General features: G+C 48.2%; 1 protein-coding gene across 1 annotated transcript in view; it reads left to right on the top strand.

Moving 5' to 3' along the window:
* Positions 1 to 13,635, top strand: part of LOC146205292 (uncharacterized) — a 171,568-nt gene extending 157,933 nt beyond the window's left edge. The window contains exon 2 of the mRNA XM_084606614.1: positions 13,563 to 13,635. Coding sequence (XP_084462740.1) covers positions 13,563 to 13,635 — 73 coding nt within the window. The remainder of the gene's footprint in view (positions 1 to 13,562) is intronic.
* Positions 13,636 to 14,810: the final 1,175 nt, after the last annotated feature.

Below are 14,810 nucleotides of genomic sequence, written 5' to 3' on the forward strand. Positions count from 1 at the left end.
TTTTTTCAGTTTAAATTGTTCTTTTATCCTCTCACAATGCACTTGGAAAAGACAGGCGTTGGCGTCTGTGTTGCAGCCCAATATCGTGCTGTCGCCACGAAGTGCTTGGCTAACTCTTTCGCCTGCGCGGTCGCAAGCGCTTGCTGAAGGGCGGAAAAAAAAAAAAAAAAGAAAGAGAGCGAAGAGAAAGAAGACGAAAAGAACGATGGAGACGCGAAAGAGTTCGCACAGCCTGTTTCGAAGCGCGGGAATAGATTGAGGCACCAAAGAAATGGAACGCATTATGCTCTTCTCAGTGTCTCCAAGTGCCTTGAAAAGGGTAAGTGCATCATTCGCAAATTACCCCTTTCGGGTTTTGCATACTGGCACGAATAATAAATACAGAAAACAGCTGCGAACGTCTATAGACAACTTTTTTTTTTTTTTTTTTTTTTTTCATTTCTTAGTCTCGTAACGCACTGTTCGTTCGGAAAATGGTGTGTCTGTGTGTCAGACATGGGGAGTGGTGAGGAAATGCGAGCGCGTTTTAGGAAGGCGGTTAGAGTGCGGAATATTACGAGCTTCAATGAAGTCATCTGTAACGACGTGCGACTAATGAACGCTCGCACGGAATGACAGGCTTCAAGCATTAGCGACTAACCCAATATGTGCGTCTGGTTGGTATCCTTTCTCTTTTTCCGGAACTCATGCCCGATAGATAGTAGCTTGTCGTTTCATATGCGCCAGAATGCCGGGATACCTATCAGCGGTGGCGGATCCATTTTGTCTGCATCAATTAAGTTCGCTGTTGGGCCCTGAAGCGACCTATAAGTGACACTGAAGCACTCGGGTTTCAAATTGTTTAGAAGGTAAGTCTCGTGTAAACATACGTTGCTGTTGAATCGACGTTGAAGGTCGAAGATTGAGTCGACGTTGTCCTATACGTGCGCCATGCGGTGCGTATTCCATACAAGGTCATCGTGAAAGCAAGCATCGCTTCTTATAGCAAAGGCGTTAACCAGTATTAGCTGAGCCTGCCTTAGAACAACGATACAAAAGAAAATAAACCCGAAATAGAAATGAGCTGAACTTAGCCAAACGATACTTCCAATAAGTAGCTCACCAAGTTTTCGTTAGGAGACAAACAGGGGCCCCGCTAACATCGTTCAATGTGTGTGTGGGAGGGGGGGGGGGGGGGGGAGTGTGTGTGTGAGCGCGCGTGCGCCTACGTGTGTGTGAGCGCGCGTGCGCCTGCGTGTGTGTGAGCGCGCGTGCGCCTGCGTGTGCGTGTGTGTGTTTTACCCTGAATTTGCGCACGAAACCAACAATTTACGAATAAGGCTAGTGTATGGACGTTGAAACAAAAGAGTAGAGGAACAATATCTCTTCGTAATTTCTTTTCATTGTTGTTTTTTCTTGTTGAATTCGGCAAATTAACTGCCCGACGCATTTATTGAAGTCCATGTTTCCGGAATAATATTTGGCCAATGACGGCGTGGGCTGTAAATAACGCGTGTCATATTCAGATTTGACACAATGCCGCTTCGCGTTATCGATTCTCGCCCAGGCGACGCTCGCATAAAAAGGTAAAGAAAATGGCCGAAATATCAACGTGAGACCCAGAAAATAAGCTAGCGGCTATAGGCGAGAATCAACAATGGGCGTATAATAGTGCGCACCCAAATCCTTTCTTATGAATACTTTGACGGCGTGAAAATCCCAGCGCAGTGTCTATGTCCTCCGTTGGTCGCTACCTGTACACGCGAGGAAAAACAAACGTATCTGGCAGAGACCCCCTTCAAGGCCGGTGCATAATGCATGGCACACCTGGTCACATGTATGCGTGCCGGGTATGAATATAACATTTTCAGTCTTTGCAAAGTGCACTCCGTCTAATGGGGTAGCGAAGCCACGATGCTGCCCCGCTGCATGGGCGCACATCTTTGACTTTGCTCCTTGCTCCAATAGTCCTTTCACACGGGCGGTGCGCAAAGTCCCTGGTTGGGTATACAGGCTCTCAGAAGCACCACTAAAGCTTTGTGCTCAGCTTGTGCTACGGACATGCCCCTGGATTTCGTAAGAAAAGCGAGCTCAGTGCGCAGATTCGTATCTATGATTCCATGCAAATAAATAGGTCACCGATATGCGGTATAGTGTGAGTTCCACCCGTTTCGTATAGGAGTCTAACGCCCACGAGGCCTATCTCGTCACTTCTGTTGCTTGTTTTTCTTTCAAACGCATTTAGGCAATGTTGAGGCATCTTCCTGTCTGGAGCGTTTGGCGCATCCATCGCAGCATTGAAACCCATTCTCTGTGGAGTGTAGACTCAACTCCACGCTTATTTTGTACTGTCTGTTCGCCTGCAGCCCAGAAATGAGAACTTCGCTGCAGCTTTTCAGTGACCTAGGCGCGCACGCACACACACCGGGCAGTTAAAGATATCGTAGCCTGCTTCAAACGCAAGGCCAGAGGATATGCGCATGCGTGGAACTATTTGAGATCAGCCTACTCGGCATTCTTCCGCGGAAGTAATGTCAGTGCCGTTACGGAGGATAACTCAGCTGTTAAGTGACCTGGCAAACAATGCAGTACTGACTCGTAGCAGTTTCCGGCACAGAGTTTTTAGGCAGCACGTAGGCAGTGTAATAGACCGTGCGGTGTCTGGGAGCCTCGCAAGCGTCTTCAGAGCAACAAGGAGCTCGTTTACTCGTAGAAATAAAATTTTTATGAGCCAACAGCATCAAATCGAAACGTTCAACAACGTGTTGCCGTTTATGACGTTTGGGACAAAGGAAGCAAATAAAATGAAATTACGCTTTGCGCTGTCATTCGGAGAGGTAGAGTCTGGCCAGGCGCTCAAAACTGCAAAATGTTGATTGTGGAATGCAAAATAGCTGCGACAAAAGTAGTCACTCGATTCCTTACGTAGACCATGGCGCTCTTAAAAACGAAGCATTATAGACTGTATTATTATATTAATATTATATTATCTCATTATAGTTTAGTGCAGTTTAAATGAAATTAGCCAAGGTCCTTCGATCGAAGAAACGCCCTTGATACCATTTGTTCATTTCCGCGTGTATTCGTGCTGCTTGTTTGCACGATAATAGCGCCCGGCAGAGGCACTCATCAACCACAACTAGAGGGGATTTGACAAAAGATGATAATTCGAGTAATCACGCTGAAAGGAAAAGAAATTATTCGCACCACCAATCAAGGGAAAGGAAAGAATTCTCGCACTGAGCTAACGATGCAAGTCAAACTCACGAGGGCCCTGTAATCGCTGTTTGAGAGCCCCTATGCTGGCGGAACGCTCGTGATCCTTATTGGTGTTTCTACTCTTCACACACACATAAAAAATCTTCTTGTCTTCTTTTTTGTTTTTTCTTTCACACATATTCTCGCGAACTCTAATAATAAAAAGGGAGCATTGAAGGAACTCTTCGCATCTGCGGCCTCCAGACCGGAGGGGGAGATAAAGGAGAAATTCGTTCACGTTGTTTCCTTTCTTACTGGCTTTACGCGCGTACTTTTTCTTTTTCCATTTTTTTTTTCATAATGCCACAGGGACGACACCCCCCCCCCCCCCCCCCCAACTTAGTGGTGGAGTTTGAGCCGGAAGGGGATATTAGGTAATCCTATTACGTCTTGTAAATTAACACTGAAAGCAAAAGAACGCTGCCTGCCACTTTTACCTTCGTCCACGATCATTTACTGAAGGGGTAAAGAGGATGAAAAGGAGGAACAAGATTTCTCTCCAAAAGCAAGTTTAGTCGTGAATACTTACCCTTCCTATCCCCGAAAAATAATAGCAATAATCGCAAAAAGGCAGCGTGGCAGTCTTGGTGAAGGAATCAAAAGGGCAGCGAGGCACCCAGTTGGGCAGCCGCCAAGCGCAGAAAAGGCCGTCCTCCGCCCTAACGCATTTCTAGCGCTCGCTTGGCGCACCATCTTCGATTTAGGACAGTGTCCGCGAGAGCCTGCCATGTTTCCTTTCTCCCTCCTTTATCCTTTGCCTGCCCATTGTTCTGGCTCATCTGTTCCTTTCGCTGCCATGCCCCTGACAACTCCTTTCTGATCATATAAGGCTCTCTCGCTCCCCGGGAAAAAAGACATCTCTCGTGTACGTACACTCCTCTTCGCCCAAATTTACTTGAGCCCATATCTCATCGTGCCGGCGTGCGCGCGGCCATCTTTGCTCTTAGGGCTTGAAATATCGCCACCCGGGCGCTTATAAGTGCCGAGCGGCGGGTGTGCTGTGCCTGTTCCGATTGACAGTGCGCGCCGTCTCGCGGCGCAGATATTCCCCGCAGTGACGGCGTCGAATGTTGTTCCCAGCCTCACGTACACCCGCAAGAACGACGACCCTCTGTATGCCTTCCGAGTTCGTGTCGCCCGGTGTGTACTGAACGATCATTTGTGTCACGGTTAAAGAGAGAGGGTGACGGAGCGACGCAACGAAATTCCTCTTTTCTGCCTCTGCCCCTTCTGAAGGTGCTGCGTGACCTACCTTGAGATTTCCTCTTTCGAAAGTGAACCCGCTTCGAGCAGCTGAGGGCGAGCGAAGCCGATCGCCGGGCATGCCACGCACTCAAATGGGGCGCGCCGGAGTGTTACAAAGTGCACTCTTCAGTGCACTTTGTAACGCAGTCACCGAGAAGCGAAGATATATCCCCGTAAGCTCGTTCAGAAAGCTAAAAAAGAAAACGCGAGTAGTAGGCAAAACAGCCAAAGAATAATGCGCATACATCACGTGGATGGCGAGGTAGTTTGCTCGCACGCACGCACACGCACACGCACACGCACACGCACACACACACACACACACACACACACACACACACACACACACACACACACACACACACACACACACACACACACACACACACACACACACACACACACACACACACACACACACACACACACACACACGCGCGCACGCACGCACGCACGCACGCACACACACACACACACACACACACACACACACACACACACACACACACACACACACACACACACACACACACACACACACACACACACACACACACACACACACACACACACACACACACACACACACACAAAAGAAAGAATGATAAAATAGAAAGAAAAACTAGCCGGCACGACGTGACGTTTGCCAGAAGGAAGTTGGTGCTGCGAGGTTCCAGGAAACAAGTGAGTGTAGCGATGAAAAGAAACTAGTGTCCAAGCATCATTCTTCAACACTTGTTAGACACCCTCCTCGTACAATCGTTGCCAATTCATGCTGCGAAGAGAATTTAGCAAAATATCACCTTTCCAAATGAGGACATATGCGCTGAATGATTATTTTGAATGACAAGTACGACCGCATATATGGTGCGAGTAACTGAACGTACCAAGCATCGGAAGAATTTTGATTCGTGGACGATTGTAACCTTTTGATAGAAACCATCCAGAGTAAGTTCACTTATAATCCTTATAATTATTAGCAGTGCGGGATTGAAATGTTTATGAGCTGATATTGTGAGTTCCCTTTCTTTGTTTCTTTCTTCGGGGGGGGGGGGGTACGGACAACAGGGCAGCTTGATGATGATGACGATGAACACCTTTTATTGATACAAAAGTGAGAGGGCGAAACTTACATGGCCTCGCGGAACTAGGTAACATCCCTAGCCTGGGACGTCACTGATCAAAGACGCTGTCTTTGCTGGTCTCTAATCAGGAGCAGTTTAGCAATGCCGCTTTACAGGCCTCCCGGGGTTGGGTTGGGGAGAGGGTAAGGTTTGGATTTCATGGACACTCCCTATGGAAACTGTCCGCCAATTCCCACAGTATACCTGCAGCATCCGTCTACTTTAGGGTTGAAAAAAACGTGTTATGGCTGGGTATATATGAGCATGTTGGTCTGCAACCGGCGCCGTGTGCGCTCTTTGTTTTACTGTGGGCGCGGGCCGTGGGAGGGTACTTGCGACGGCATCTTGAGGCTCATTCTAAATTTGTTTGATGCGAAGACAGAGTTTGCACCGAGATCTCAAGCTGAAGTCTCCGACATCAAGAGTGGATTCTTCGCTATCACAGCAGGCACCGGGAAGACATAGAGTGGGCGAGTTGAGAGGCAGATTCGAATACCTTTTGCACCCATTCGTTCAGTCAGGTGTAGGCGTGTTGAGGGCCCCGCTTTCGCCTGCCCTTTCTGCCCCATCCGTGCCACCCTGCAACATTAGCAGCCGTACCATCAAAAAACCAACCTCACTCCTGTTTTTTACATGAAAATTATTGGTGCGGCCTGGAAGTCATTTTGATTTCCTGCACGTCCCTCGGCTGCGCGGTAGGATCACTCCTGGGCCCAACGTGGGTGCCGCGCTGCTCCCCCAGCGCTTTCTCCCGTCATCATCTCGCCGCCGCCCTTCCGACAAGAAGCAGCGTGCGGAGGGAAAGAGAAGTCTACACTCCCGTTGGTTCCCTGCTGGCAGCGGTGCGATAAGCACAGACGAATACGCAGCCGCACGCAAATGCCACCACGTTTCGGCGGTTGCACGCGGGAAGAGAGTATGTAACCGCTGTGCGTATTTCTTGCGTCGCATCATAGCCGAAGCGAACCAGGTCTCTTGCGCCATTTCGCTGGATTTGTCCGCGGTTTGAGAAAATTGCGGAGGCCGTGGGGCTCTTCTCTTCTCCTACGTCTTCGCATATAGGGGACACTTTCCCTCTGTGGTGGCCACCCTATCTGTCACGTCTTGGAAGAAATATGCCACATCTTTTTAATTTTCCTTTCGTTTTGTCGTCTTTTTGCGCGTTTCTCCCCATTTTGTAAAGACTCCGGCCATGTTATAAACTGTGTGCACTCGGAATTTGCGCTAGATGCGTTCCTGCGTCGAGTGATACCCCCCCCCCCCCCCCCCCAATTCTGCTCGCTTGCATACGCTGTGTTGGCATTTACACTGCACACGGAAGCGGCAAATTACGGACAGGAACATTTATCTAGAGACTGGCTTTGACAGAAGTGTTAACCGTTTCGTCCCATCCGTGCCTCAGTCTGAGCACTGAGGGTCAGCGTATGCTTAGTTGTTTTGTTCCTTCTCTCTCTCTCTCTCTCTCTCTCTCTCTCTCTCTCTCTCTCACACACACACACACACACACACACCGCCGAGGTGTCGTAGTGGTGGACGGCTCTCGACTACTGTTTCCAAGGACGTGGGATCGAATCCCGGCCTCGGCGGCCGCTTTTCAATGGAGGCGAAAAGCAAGGTGCCCGTGTGCTGTGCGATGTCAGTGCACGTTAAAGAACCACAGGTGGTCGAAATTTCCGGAGTCCTCCACTACGGCGTCTCTCATAGCCTGAGCCGCTTAGGGACGTTAACCCCCCCCCCCCCCCCCCCCCCGCACACACACACACCACACATTCCGTCCGCCATATGGTTACGTGACCAGTCTGCCTCGGCCGACTGTCTGGTTTCGACACCTGCCAGCGCGCCCTGTTGCAAGACACTATATAATGCAATTTCGCAGGCGTGTTCTATTCACAATATCAGAAAACGGCAAAAAGCGAAGTTATGCAGACTGACTTCGTCTTCACATATTTTTGACACACTGCGGAGCGTGAAAGGGGCAGACTCACAGATACATGCAGGTGGGCTAAACTTCACAGAGGCCGTGACCCGGTTGCCAGCGAAATAAAGAAGAAAAAGAGAAGAGGCGGAGAAAATAAACTTTCTTGGCACTAATGCAGTATCCAATGAATGGCTTTTATCTATATCTCGCCTGTTTTTCGCGCTAGTAGCCATGTCGTAGCTCAGAGAAGCGGCAGTCTGTGTCACGATGTGCTCGATTCGTATTTAAAAACAGTCGTCAATCCGGCCGCCACTCGACCACAGGGACATTTTCTCTACTTAAATGCGCATAGCCGCAAAAAAAAAAAAAAAAAAAAATCGATCCGTCCTTAGAAAGACGGCTGAAAAGACACGCTACTTCCATACACAAGCTGCAGAGAGCGGTCCGTATTGCGTATCAGAGCAGTTAAAGGCCTGAAATGGTGGTTGTCCTGGCGACGCCACCTATTGTATTGTACACAGCGCATACTGCTCTCTGTAAATGCTTCAGGCGTTTTCAGCTTACAACAAGACGTGAAAGCTTTCGTCTGCGTCTCTACGAGAGACATTTCGATATGCTGCCAGTACAATTGAATATTGTTTCGCTCTCACTTTCCTAAAATTCCTCGTTTCCGAGTCTTTTAGCCTATAAACATAAAGAAATGTATACCAGGTGTCCAAGTTAAAGGCACCAAACTTGTAAAAAAGAGTGTCCTATAGCTTAGCGAATCCAGAAGAAACCTGTTGATAGAGCATAGTCTGGAATGTTCTTTGTGCTCTGAAGTTAGTTGATCGGTAAAAAATTTTGGCCTACCTGTTTAAAATTTTACTTCATGAATAAAGTGTCAGTTAAGATGCTGTGTATTGCCTCGGAACATAGCGGCTTGCAATGTTCCCACCAAAGTACCATTAACGCAACTTTAGTGGCCAGCCTTCAGAAACGGCTGTTAACGTAACAGCTGCAGGCGCGTGTATCTCTGGTCCAGTGAGGTGAAAAGCCCCGACGCTCCTTCAGAAGCTGAAGCAGCATCGCTATCACATGGACTCTTGTATTTTGCGAGTTATCTTTTTAGTTCGGAGAACAGAAAAGTTGCATTACGTAAATTGTACTTTGATGCAAATAATTGAGCCAGCTATTTTTCAAGGCATTCGGTACTTACGCTTTATTCCTGAAGCCAACCAAAATGCGTCTGCCAATTAGTCGTTATTAATTATTTCACTTTACAGAACAAAAATACTGTAGATAACATCCCGCGATAATCTCAGCCCTAGGTCGGTTCAACTGGGCTAGGATTTTCTATATTTATTAACTTGCTTTTTATTAGCTCCCTGGGATGCCTAGTATATAAATATAAATTACATACCAAGTGTTTTCGGGAACCACATCTTTGCAGTTTAAAACAGGCTTTTTGAGCTGCGAAGACGACTTCTGTGCGACGGTTTCAGTGTTGGCGGACATCAGAAAAGAGGCGAACAACGTTATAGTATGCTCCATAAGCAATTTCTGAAGATTTATAGCTGGCCTTTAGAACAGCCATAGTGGGGCTAAAAATTTCAAGAACGCGGTTATCCCTGGTGTTGTACGTGGCTCACCAGCTTGGACTGCCTTGGACCAAAAGACGCACGCTTTCGAAAAATTTGCGCCAAGTACGGTACTAAGGGAGACCGCATTTTTGAAATTCTAAAAACCGCTAAGGCTGTTACTAATGGCTAGGTAGAAATCTCTAATTGCAACTATTCGCCTGAATGTAATGTTTAAAAAGTTAATTACCAAAGGTTAGTCCAGCTGCATACAATTTAATATTATTCTACTGTTTTCTGAAGTCCGCCAACACTCGCACAATTGCGCTTCAGAAACACCTCTAAATGGGGGCAATATGCTGCATTATGAAGCCGCATGGTTGCCTTTGTATACCGGCAACTTAAGTTGAGATCATCGGAGTTCTGGTGCAATACGAGCGAACGCAACGAATTCTGAAAACGAGCCTTGTGGCGCACCTTCATTTTAGCAAAGAACTCAAGAGGCTGAACGGAGTTCCGCGTCTTTTTTTTTCTGATCACATGTTTTTCCGCGTCCACTAAACATCGCGACATTTTCAAATCTTAAAAGCGCAAGAAAGGGCGTAAGAGGTATGACCGCTTCAAGGGACCGTTTCTTTTTGCCATTTACATGCAGCATTAGAGCGCAACGTTTTTGGTGAAGCAAAAGTTTGCTGCGCTGCAGTAGCGAACAGGAGAGTTCCCGAATCATAGTCACCAACCACTATACGTCCACTTCGGGGCAATGGTCTCTCCCACATATTAACCCTATCTTGCGCCAATGCGGCCCCCGTATCTGGGAAAATATCGTTACCGCCCAACTTCCCTGTTCTAAATTAATGTCATAAACATCTTCGTGAAAAAAAAAAAAAAAAAAAAAGCCAACTAGCTTTTTGTTTTTCAGCCGCATGAGATACTTGCCTTCATGAAGCGTATCGCATAATCCCCAAAAGTAGAGCAAGGGCCAGAGGAAAGGAATGTTGCCGTTTCGCTCTGTCATGGTATGCATGCTTCTTGTGCCCTTCAGGCCTTATTCAACGAAGGCAGCCGCATGAACGCATACATGCAAGCAGGCAAACAAACCGGCTCAATGACGGTTATCTCCCCCCCCCCCCCACACACACACACACACTTTCCCTTGCGCTGTACAAGAAAATGAAATGCCTAAAAGGCAGGCAGCTCGCATGCCCAACGAAGACAATGGCTGGCTGGTGCCGCAAACGCCCTCGCAGAAACACGCAATTAATATGCTCTCAAATGTGCTGGAAGCTATCCTCATAAGAAAAAAACGCTCTATTCTTCAGCCACGCGTGACGAGACTTCGCTTTCGAAGGATCGATCGCGGCAAGATCACCCGCGGCATGTCCCTAGCTTTGTCATTAGCTCGGAGTCCTGAGCTCGGTGCATGTGTTCAGTGTTAGTTTCTGCACACGTGTGCGTATGCCATAGGCGAAGACTTTTCTGATTTTGGTTTTTAGTTGTTTCATTTAACTTTGTTTCTGTACATTCTCTCCGCGCACTACAGCTTGATGCGTTAGAATATCGTTGTGATGCTTTTCTTTCCTCCTGACCCCCCCTTTTTTTTTTTACTTTGTGTATCCCTCCCTCGTTTCAATCCGCGGAACCCCCTTCCCATTCTCATCGCCCTTCCGTCTCCGCCCATCCCCATCTCCATCCTCGGGCATGCGTAACCGTTTAAAATAGAGCCCTGTCCAAGTCAAAGCTGAAAGGAGAACGATTGTCTACTCAAGAGCTTCTGTCACGGCAACGCGCTTTCGTTTCAGAGGAAGGAGCGACCACAGTGGCCACAACCCATTTTTAAGTTACTAAGATAAACAAGACAAAGCACCGAGAAGGCAAGGAGAAATGATAATGAAGCGTGCGCCCACTCTGGTGCCGCACAAGTCAGCTTCAAGTGGTAACGTAGCTGCGCGGTGCAGCCCCCCATGAAAACAGGCAACTACCGTTGTTAAGTCAGGGGAAAACATGGTTGAGAGCTTGATGGAAAATGAAACACCTCGAGGCGAACATTTCTGTCATACAGCGCATTCAGTATTGTTTCTAACAATATAGCACGTTTTACAAACACATAAGGACACTGGGAAACAAGTACGGCTTTCGTAACGAAAACTAAAGAGCACGCGCAATTGCCTTATAAGATGTGAAGAAGGGCTTTTGCAAGTATTCGTAGAAGTCTCTGCAGCTTTCATAAGGAGGAGGACGGCAGTTCGTTGCGTCGTAACACATTTGCAACACTGTCGGTGGATTGTACTTTACCCTGCTGCTGCCGTCTTTATACTTTTTTCAGATCACAGAACCATCGGATGCAAGATCAGAGAAATCCATCCCCAAAGAAACATTCTCTTATTCCTCGCCCTGCTCTTCTCCCCCCTCTCCTCTTCCCCACTTTTCTTTTTTAGGAGCAAAATCGCGCATAAATCCTGCCAGTGATGATCACGTTGCCCAGACGAAGACAAGTCCCTTTGTCGAAACGTTGTCTTGTGAACTGAAGCTACTTCTCAACCTTTGTCCGGCCAGTTCTCTGTCATATCGGCAGATATCAGACGGGCACATAGCGTAGTCAGAAGCAAACACTTTTGATAACACTGATACACTCTCAAAAATAAAATAATTTTAGTGAGAATACACCATGCACCTTGTACCTTTTATGATAGCAATTGTACTTGCGGTTGGCGCGGCTCCTGCAGCGGTCGATGACTGGAGCTGAGCGGGTGCCGGCGAGTGCCTGACGCCCCTTGGCAAGCCCCGATGCTGCGCCGCATGACATCACCGGCTGAGGATAAGCCTAGTCTGGATAAGTTTTGCCAGACTACGTGGCGCGTCGGCCCGCCACCGGCGCATTAGAGGCGTCACCTCCTCTCCCTCTCGTGCCGAGGCCGATTCGAAGTGGGAGACCAGCGCGTTCGCTATTGGACCTCTTGGGCTGCTGCCAACTGCTGCCTCCGGTTATGACAATTCAAGTGGCAACGGTTTCCTGGCCTATAAATGAAGGAGCGATGTCACTTGTCGAGAGAGACCGTCGAGAGCATCCGTCGAGTACCTTGCTGCTCGCCCGGAGGGATCTCCCTGGCCATTATGGGAACGTAGCGCAAAGAAGACAAAGGCTGCGATACGTCCATAAGGCAAGTGCACCAACTAGCCCAATTTAGCATTCTTGTGTTCCCTGGCCATCGTGGCCAGCGAACGGAGCCTGAACCGAGGAGCGACAGCTGGTTGGCAGCGTTGGCATAGTCTGTGTAGTGTTCGCGCTCCGCTGTTCTCTCCTTGAGTTTTGCCAGGCTTAACGTAAGGTGTTCTTCCTGATAAGGAAAGTTGGTTGTAGAAGTCTGCTCGAATTTGAATCTTGCTTTGTACCAACGCACTCCTGAAATACTTACGGTCACAAATAGCTGCGAATAACGGACCTAATCTTGATATGTGAGGAATTAGGTATTGATTGTGGGACAGGGAGAAAAAAGCAGCAGGTTACCAAAGCGATTGATAGCGACGACTTTGAAGAGGAGGACATTGTTGAATGCCTGGAACAGATAAACCCGAGGAGGAGGAATGAGAATGAGAAAGAAAAGTGTAACTATAGGAAAGGAAAAGAAGATATGGAGCTAGAAATCAAGCGATTGGAAGTGAAACTAGCGGAAATGCAGGAAGAATTGGCAGAGACGAACGCGGCCGCTGTTGCGAGCCTTTAGACATCCACTGCCTAAAATGAAAGACCTGTTGTCAGCTTTCACGATGGGTGACAATATCGGGCATTTTCTGGTTAACTTTGAGCGCATATCCGAGAAAAACAAAATTCCTGATTCCACCTAGCCCCAGCACCTCTTGACAATTTTATTTCTCGAGGCAGCCGACGTACTTGCTTGGTTTATTAAAGAGGACGTGGTCGAATGCTAAAAAGTAAAGGGAACATTGCCTAAGAAGTACCGCCTCTCGGCCGAAGCTTTCCGTCGACGGTTCAGGAAAACAGGAAAACGGCCTTCTGAGTCCTTTCCGGAGTTTGCTTACAATCTGGAAGCAAATTTGATTGAACAGCTCAAGGCCGCCGAAGTTTGTGAAGACCGTGACATAGCTGTAGAAGAGATCTGTTTGGCACAGTATTAAAACAATCTGAGGAAAATGCGGCTGTGGGTGCAAGACAAGCCCGAAAAGGAAAGCTTGGAATACACCGCCGAGGTCGAAGAATAGTTTCAGGTCAGGCGCGATTTAGGGAAAAAGGGGAAGCATGTCATCTGTGTTTCACCATTCACGGTAGTTTTTTTTTTTTTTTTTTGCTTTGTTGCGGAATAGTGCAGGAGAAAGCTACTTTGCCATTCTTTTAGCCTAGTTTGAGGCTTTGTTCCGTTGCCTGGTATAGCTCAGGAGGATGTGGCTGTCGTGCCTTACCGGAGTGGGGCATTTTGCAGACCTCATCCCCATTGCCTTCCTGTGACCTTCGGCCTGCAGGCATCTCACTTCTGGCCAGAACCGGGGAGGAGACCAGCCCACGGGGACACTGGGGAAGCATGACCCCTTTTGAGACCTTTTTTGACGGCGGACGAGCCGTTATGATTGGGCTTCTAGCCGCGTTTCGCGCGGCTCCTGCAGCGATCGACGACTGGAGCCGAGCGGGTGCCGATGACCGCCTGACGCCCCTTGGCAAGTCCCGATGCTGCGCCGCATGGAACTAGCGCGCTGAGGAGAAGCCTCAGTGTCGGAAAAGTGTGAACAAGTTTTGCCAGACTCCGTGGCGCCTTAGAGGTTCCCACCCCTTCCCTCTCCCTCGCACCGCGGACGATTCGAAGCGAGAGATCAGCGTGCTCGCCATTGGGCAATTCAAGTGGCAACGGTTTCCTGGCCTGAAAAAGAAGGATCGCTGCAGCTTGTCGAGAGAAACCTTCGAAAGCGGCCGTCAAGTACGGTGCTGCTCACCCTGAGGGGACGTGGCGGAATCTCTCTGGCCGTCCCGACCAGCGAACGGAGCCTTAACACCCAGAACCGAGGCGCGACACTTTACAACGGTACGGGGAGAGTACTACGCAACTTGGGTGCTCACAGTTTTGCATTGAAACCAGACCGCTTCCTAAAACCCTGAAGCATCAATCTGCGCTAGCGCACAATAGGAGGCCGTACCCGAGGCTGCAACGTAATCTTTTCCTTTTTTTTCTTTTAATCGCGCTTGACTTTCACGGCGCCAAATATGTAAACGACCCAGAGAACAGGACGCTCAGTGAAAGGTGATTACGTTTTTTTACCGCGCCAGTAAAAAACGTATGTGAACGAATGAAGAGTTTGTTTTCCTTGTAGCAATCGAACAGCGAAGGATCTTCTTAAATCCCTGTAACAGAATAAAGCCGCTCAGCCAACACGCTAATCGCATATTGTTTACACAGAGCGCCCCTTTCATGCACCGATGATAAGACTTGAGATTAGCCGACTGTAACTACACCTCCGCCATCAAACTTTTATTTTCCACGCAGCGACGCGATTTTGAACAGGAGCCGTCGTACATGGATGAATTTTCCTTGAATAATTTTTTTTTCGTGTTTTACGAAAGAGGCTCGCAAAGTCTAAAAAAAACAAAAAAAAAAAAAACGAAAGTTTCTAAAAGGGACCCAAACACATTTACCCCGCTTTGTCACTACCATAGGGAAAGGTAAACAACCTGTTAATCTGATCGAAGATTAACGGCCACTCTCATCGGATTAAATTACA

The sequence above is a fragment of the Amblyomma maculatum genome, chromosome 1 (genome assembly GCF_055883805.1).
Source record: "Amblyomma maculatum isolate TAMU_Amacu chromosome 1, ASM5588380v1, whole genome shotgun sequence".
In the NCBI taxonomy this organism is placed as follows: domain Eukaryota; kingdom Metazoa; phylum Arthropoda; class Arachnida; order Ixodida; family Ixodidae; genus Amblyomma; species Amblyomma maculatum.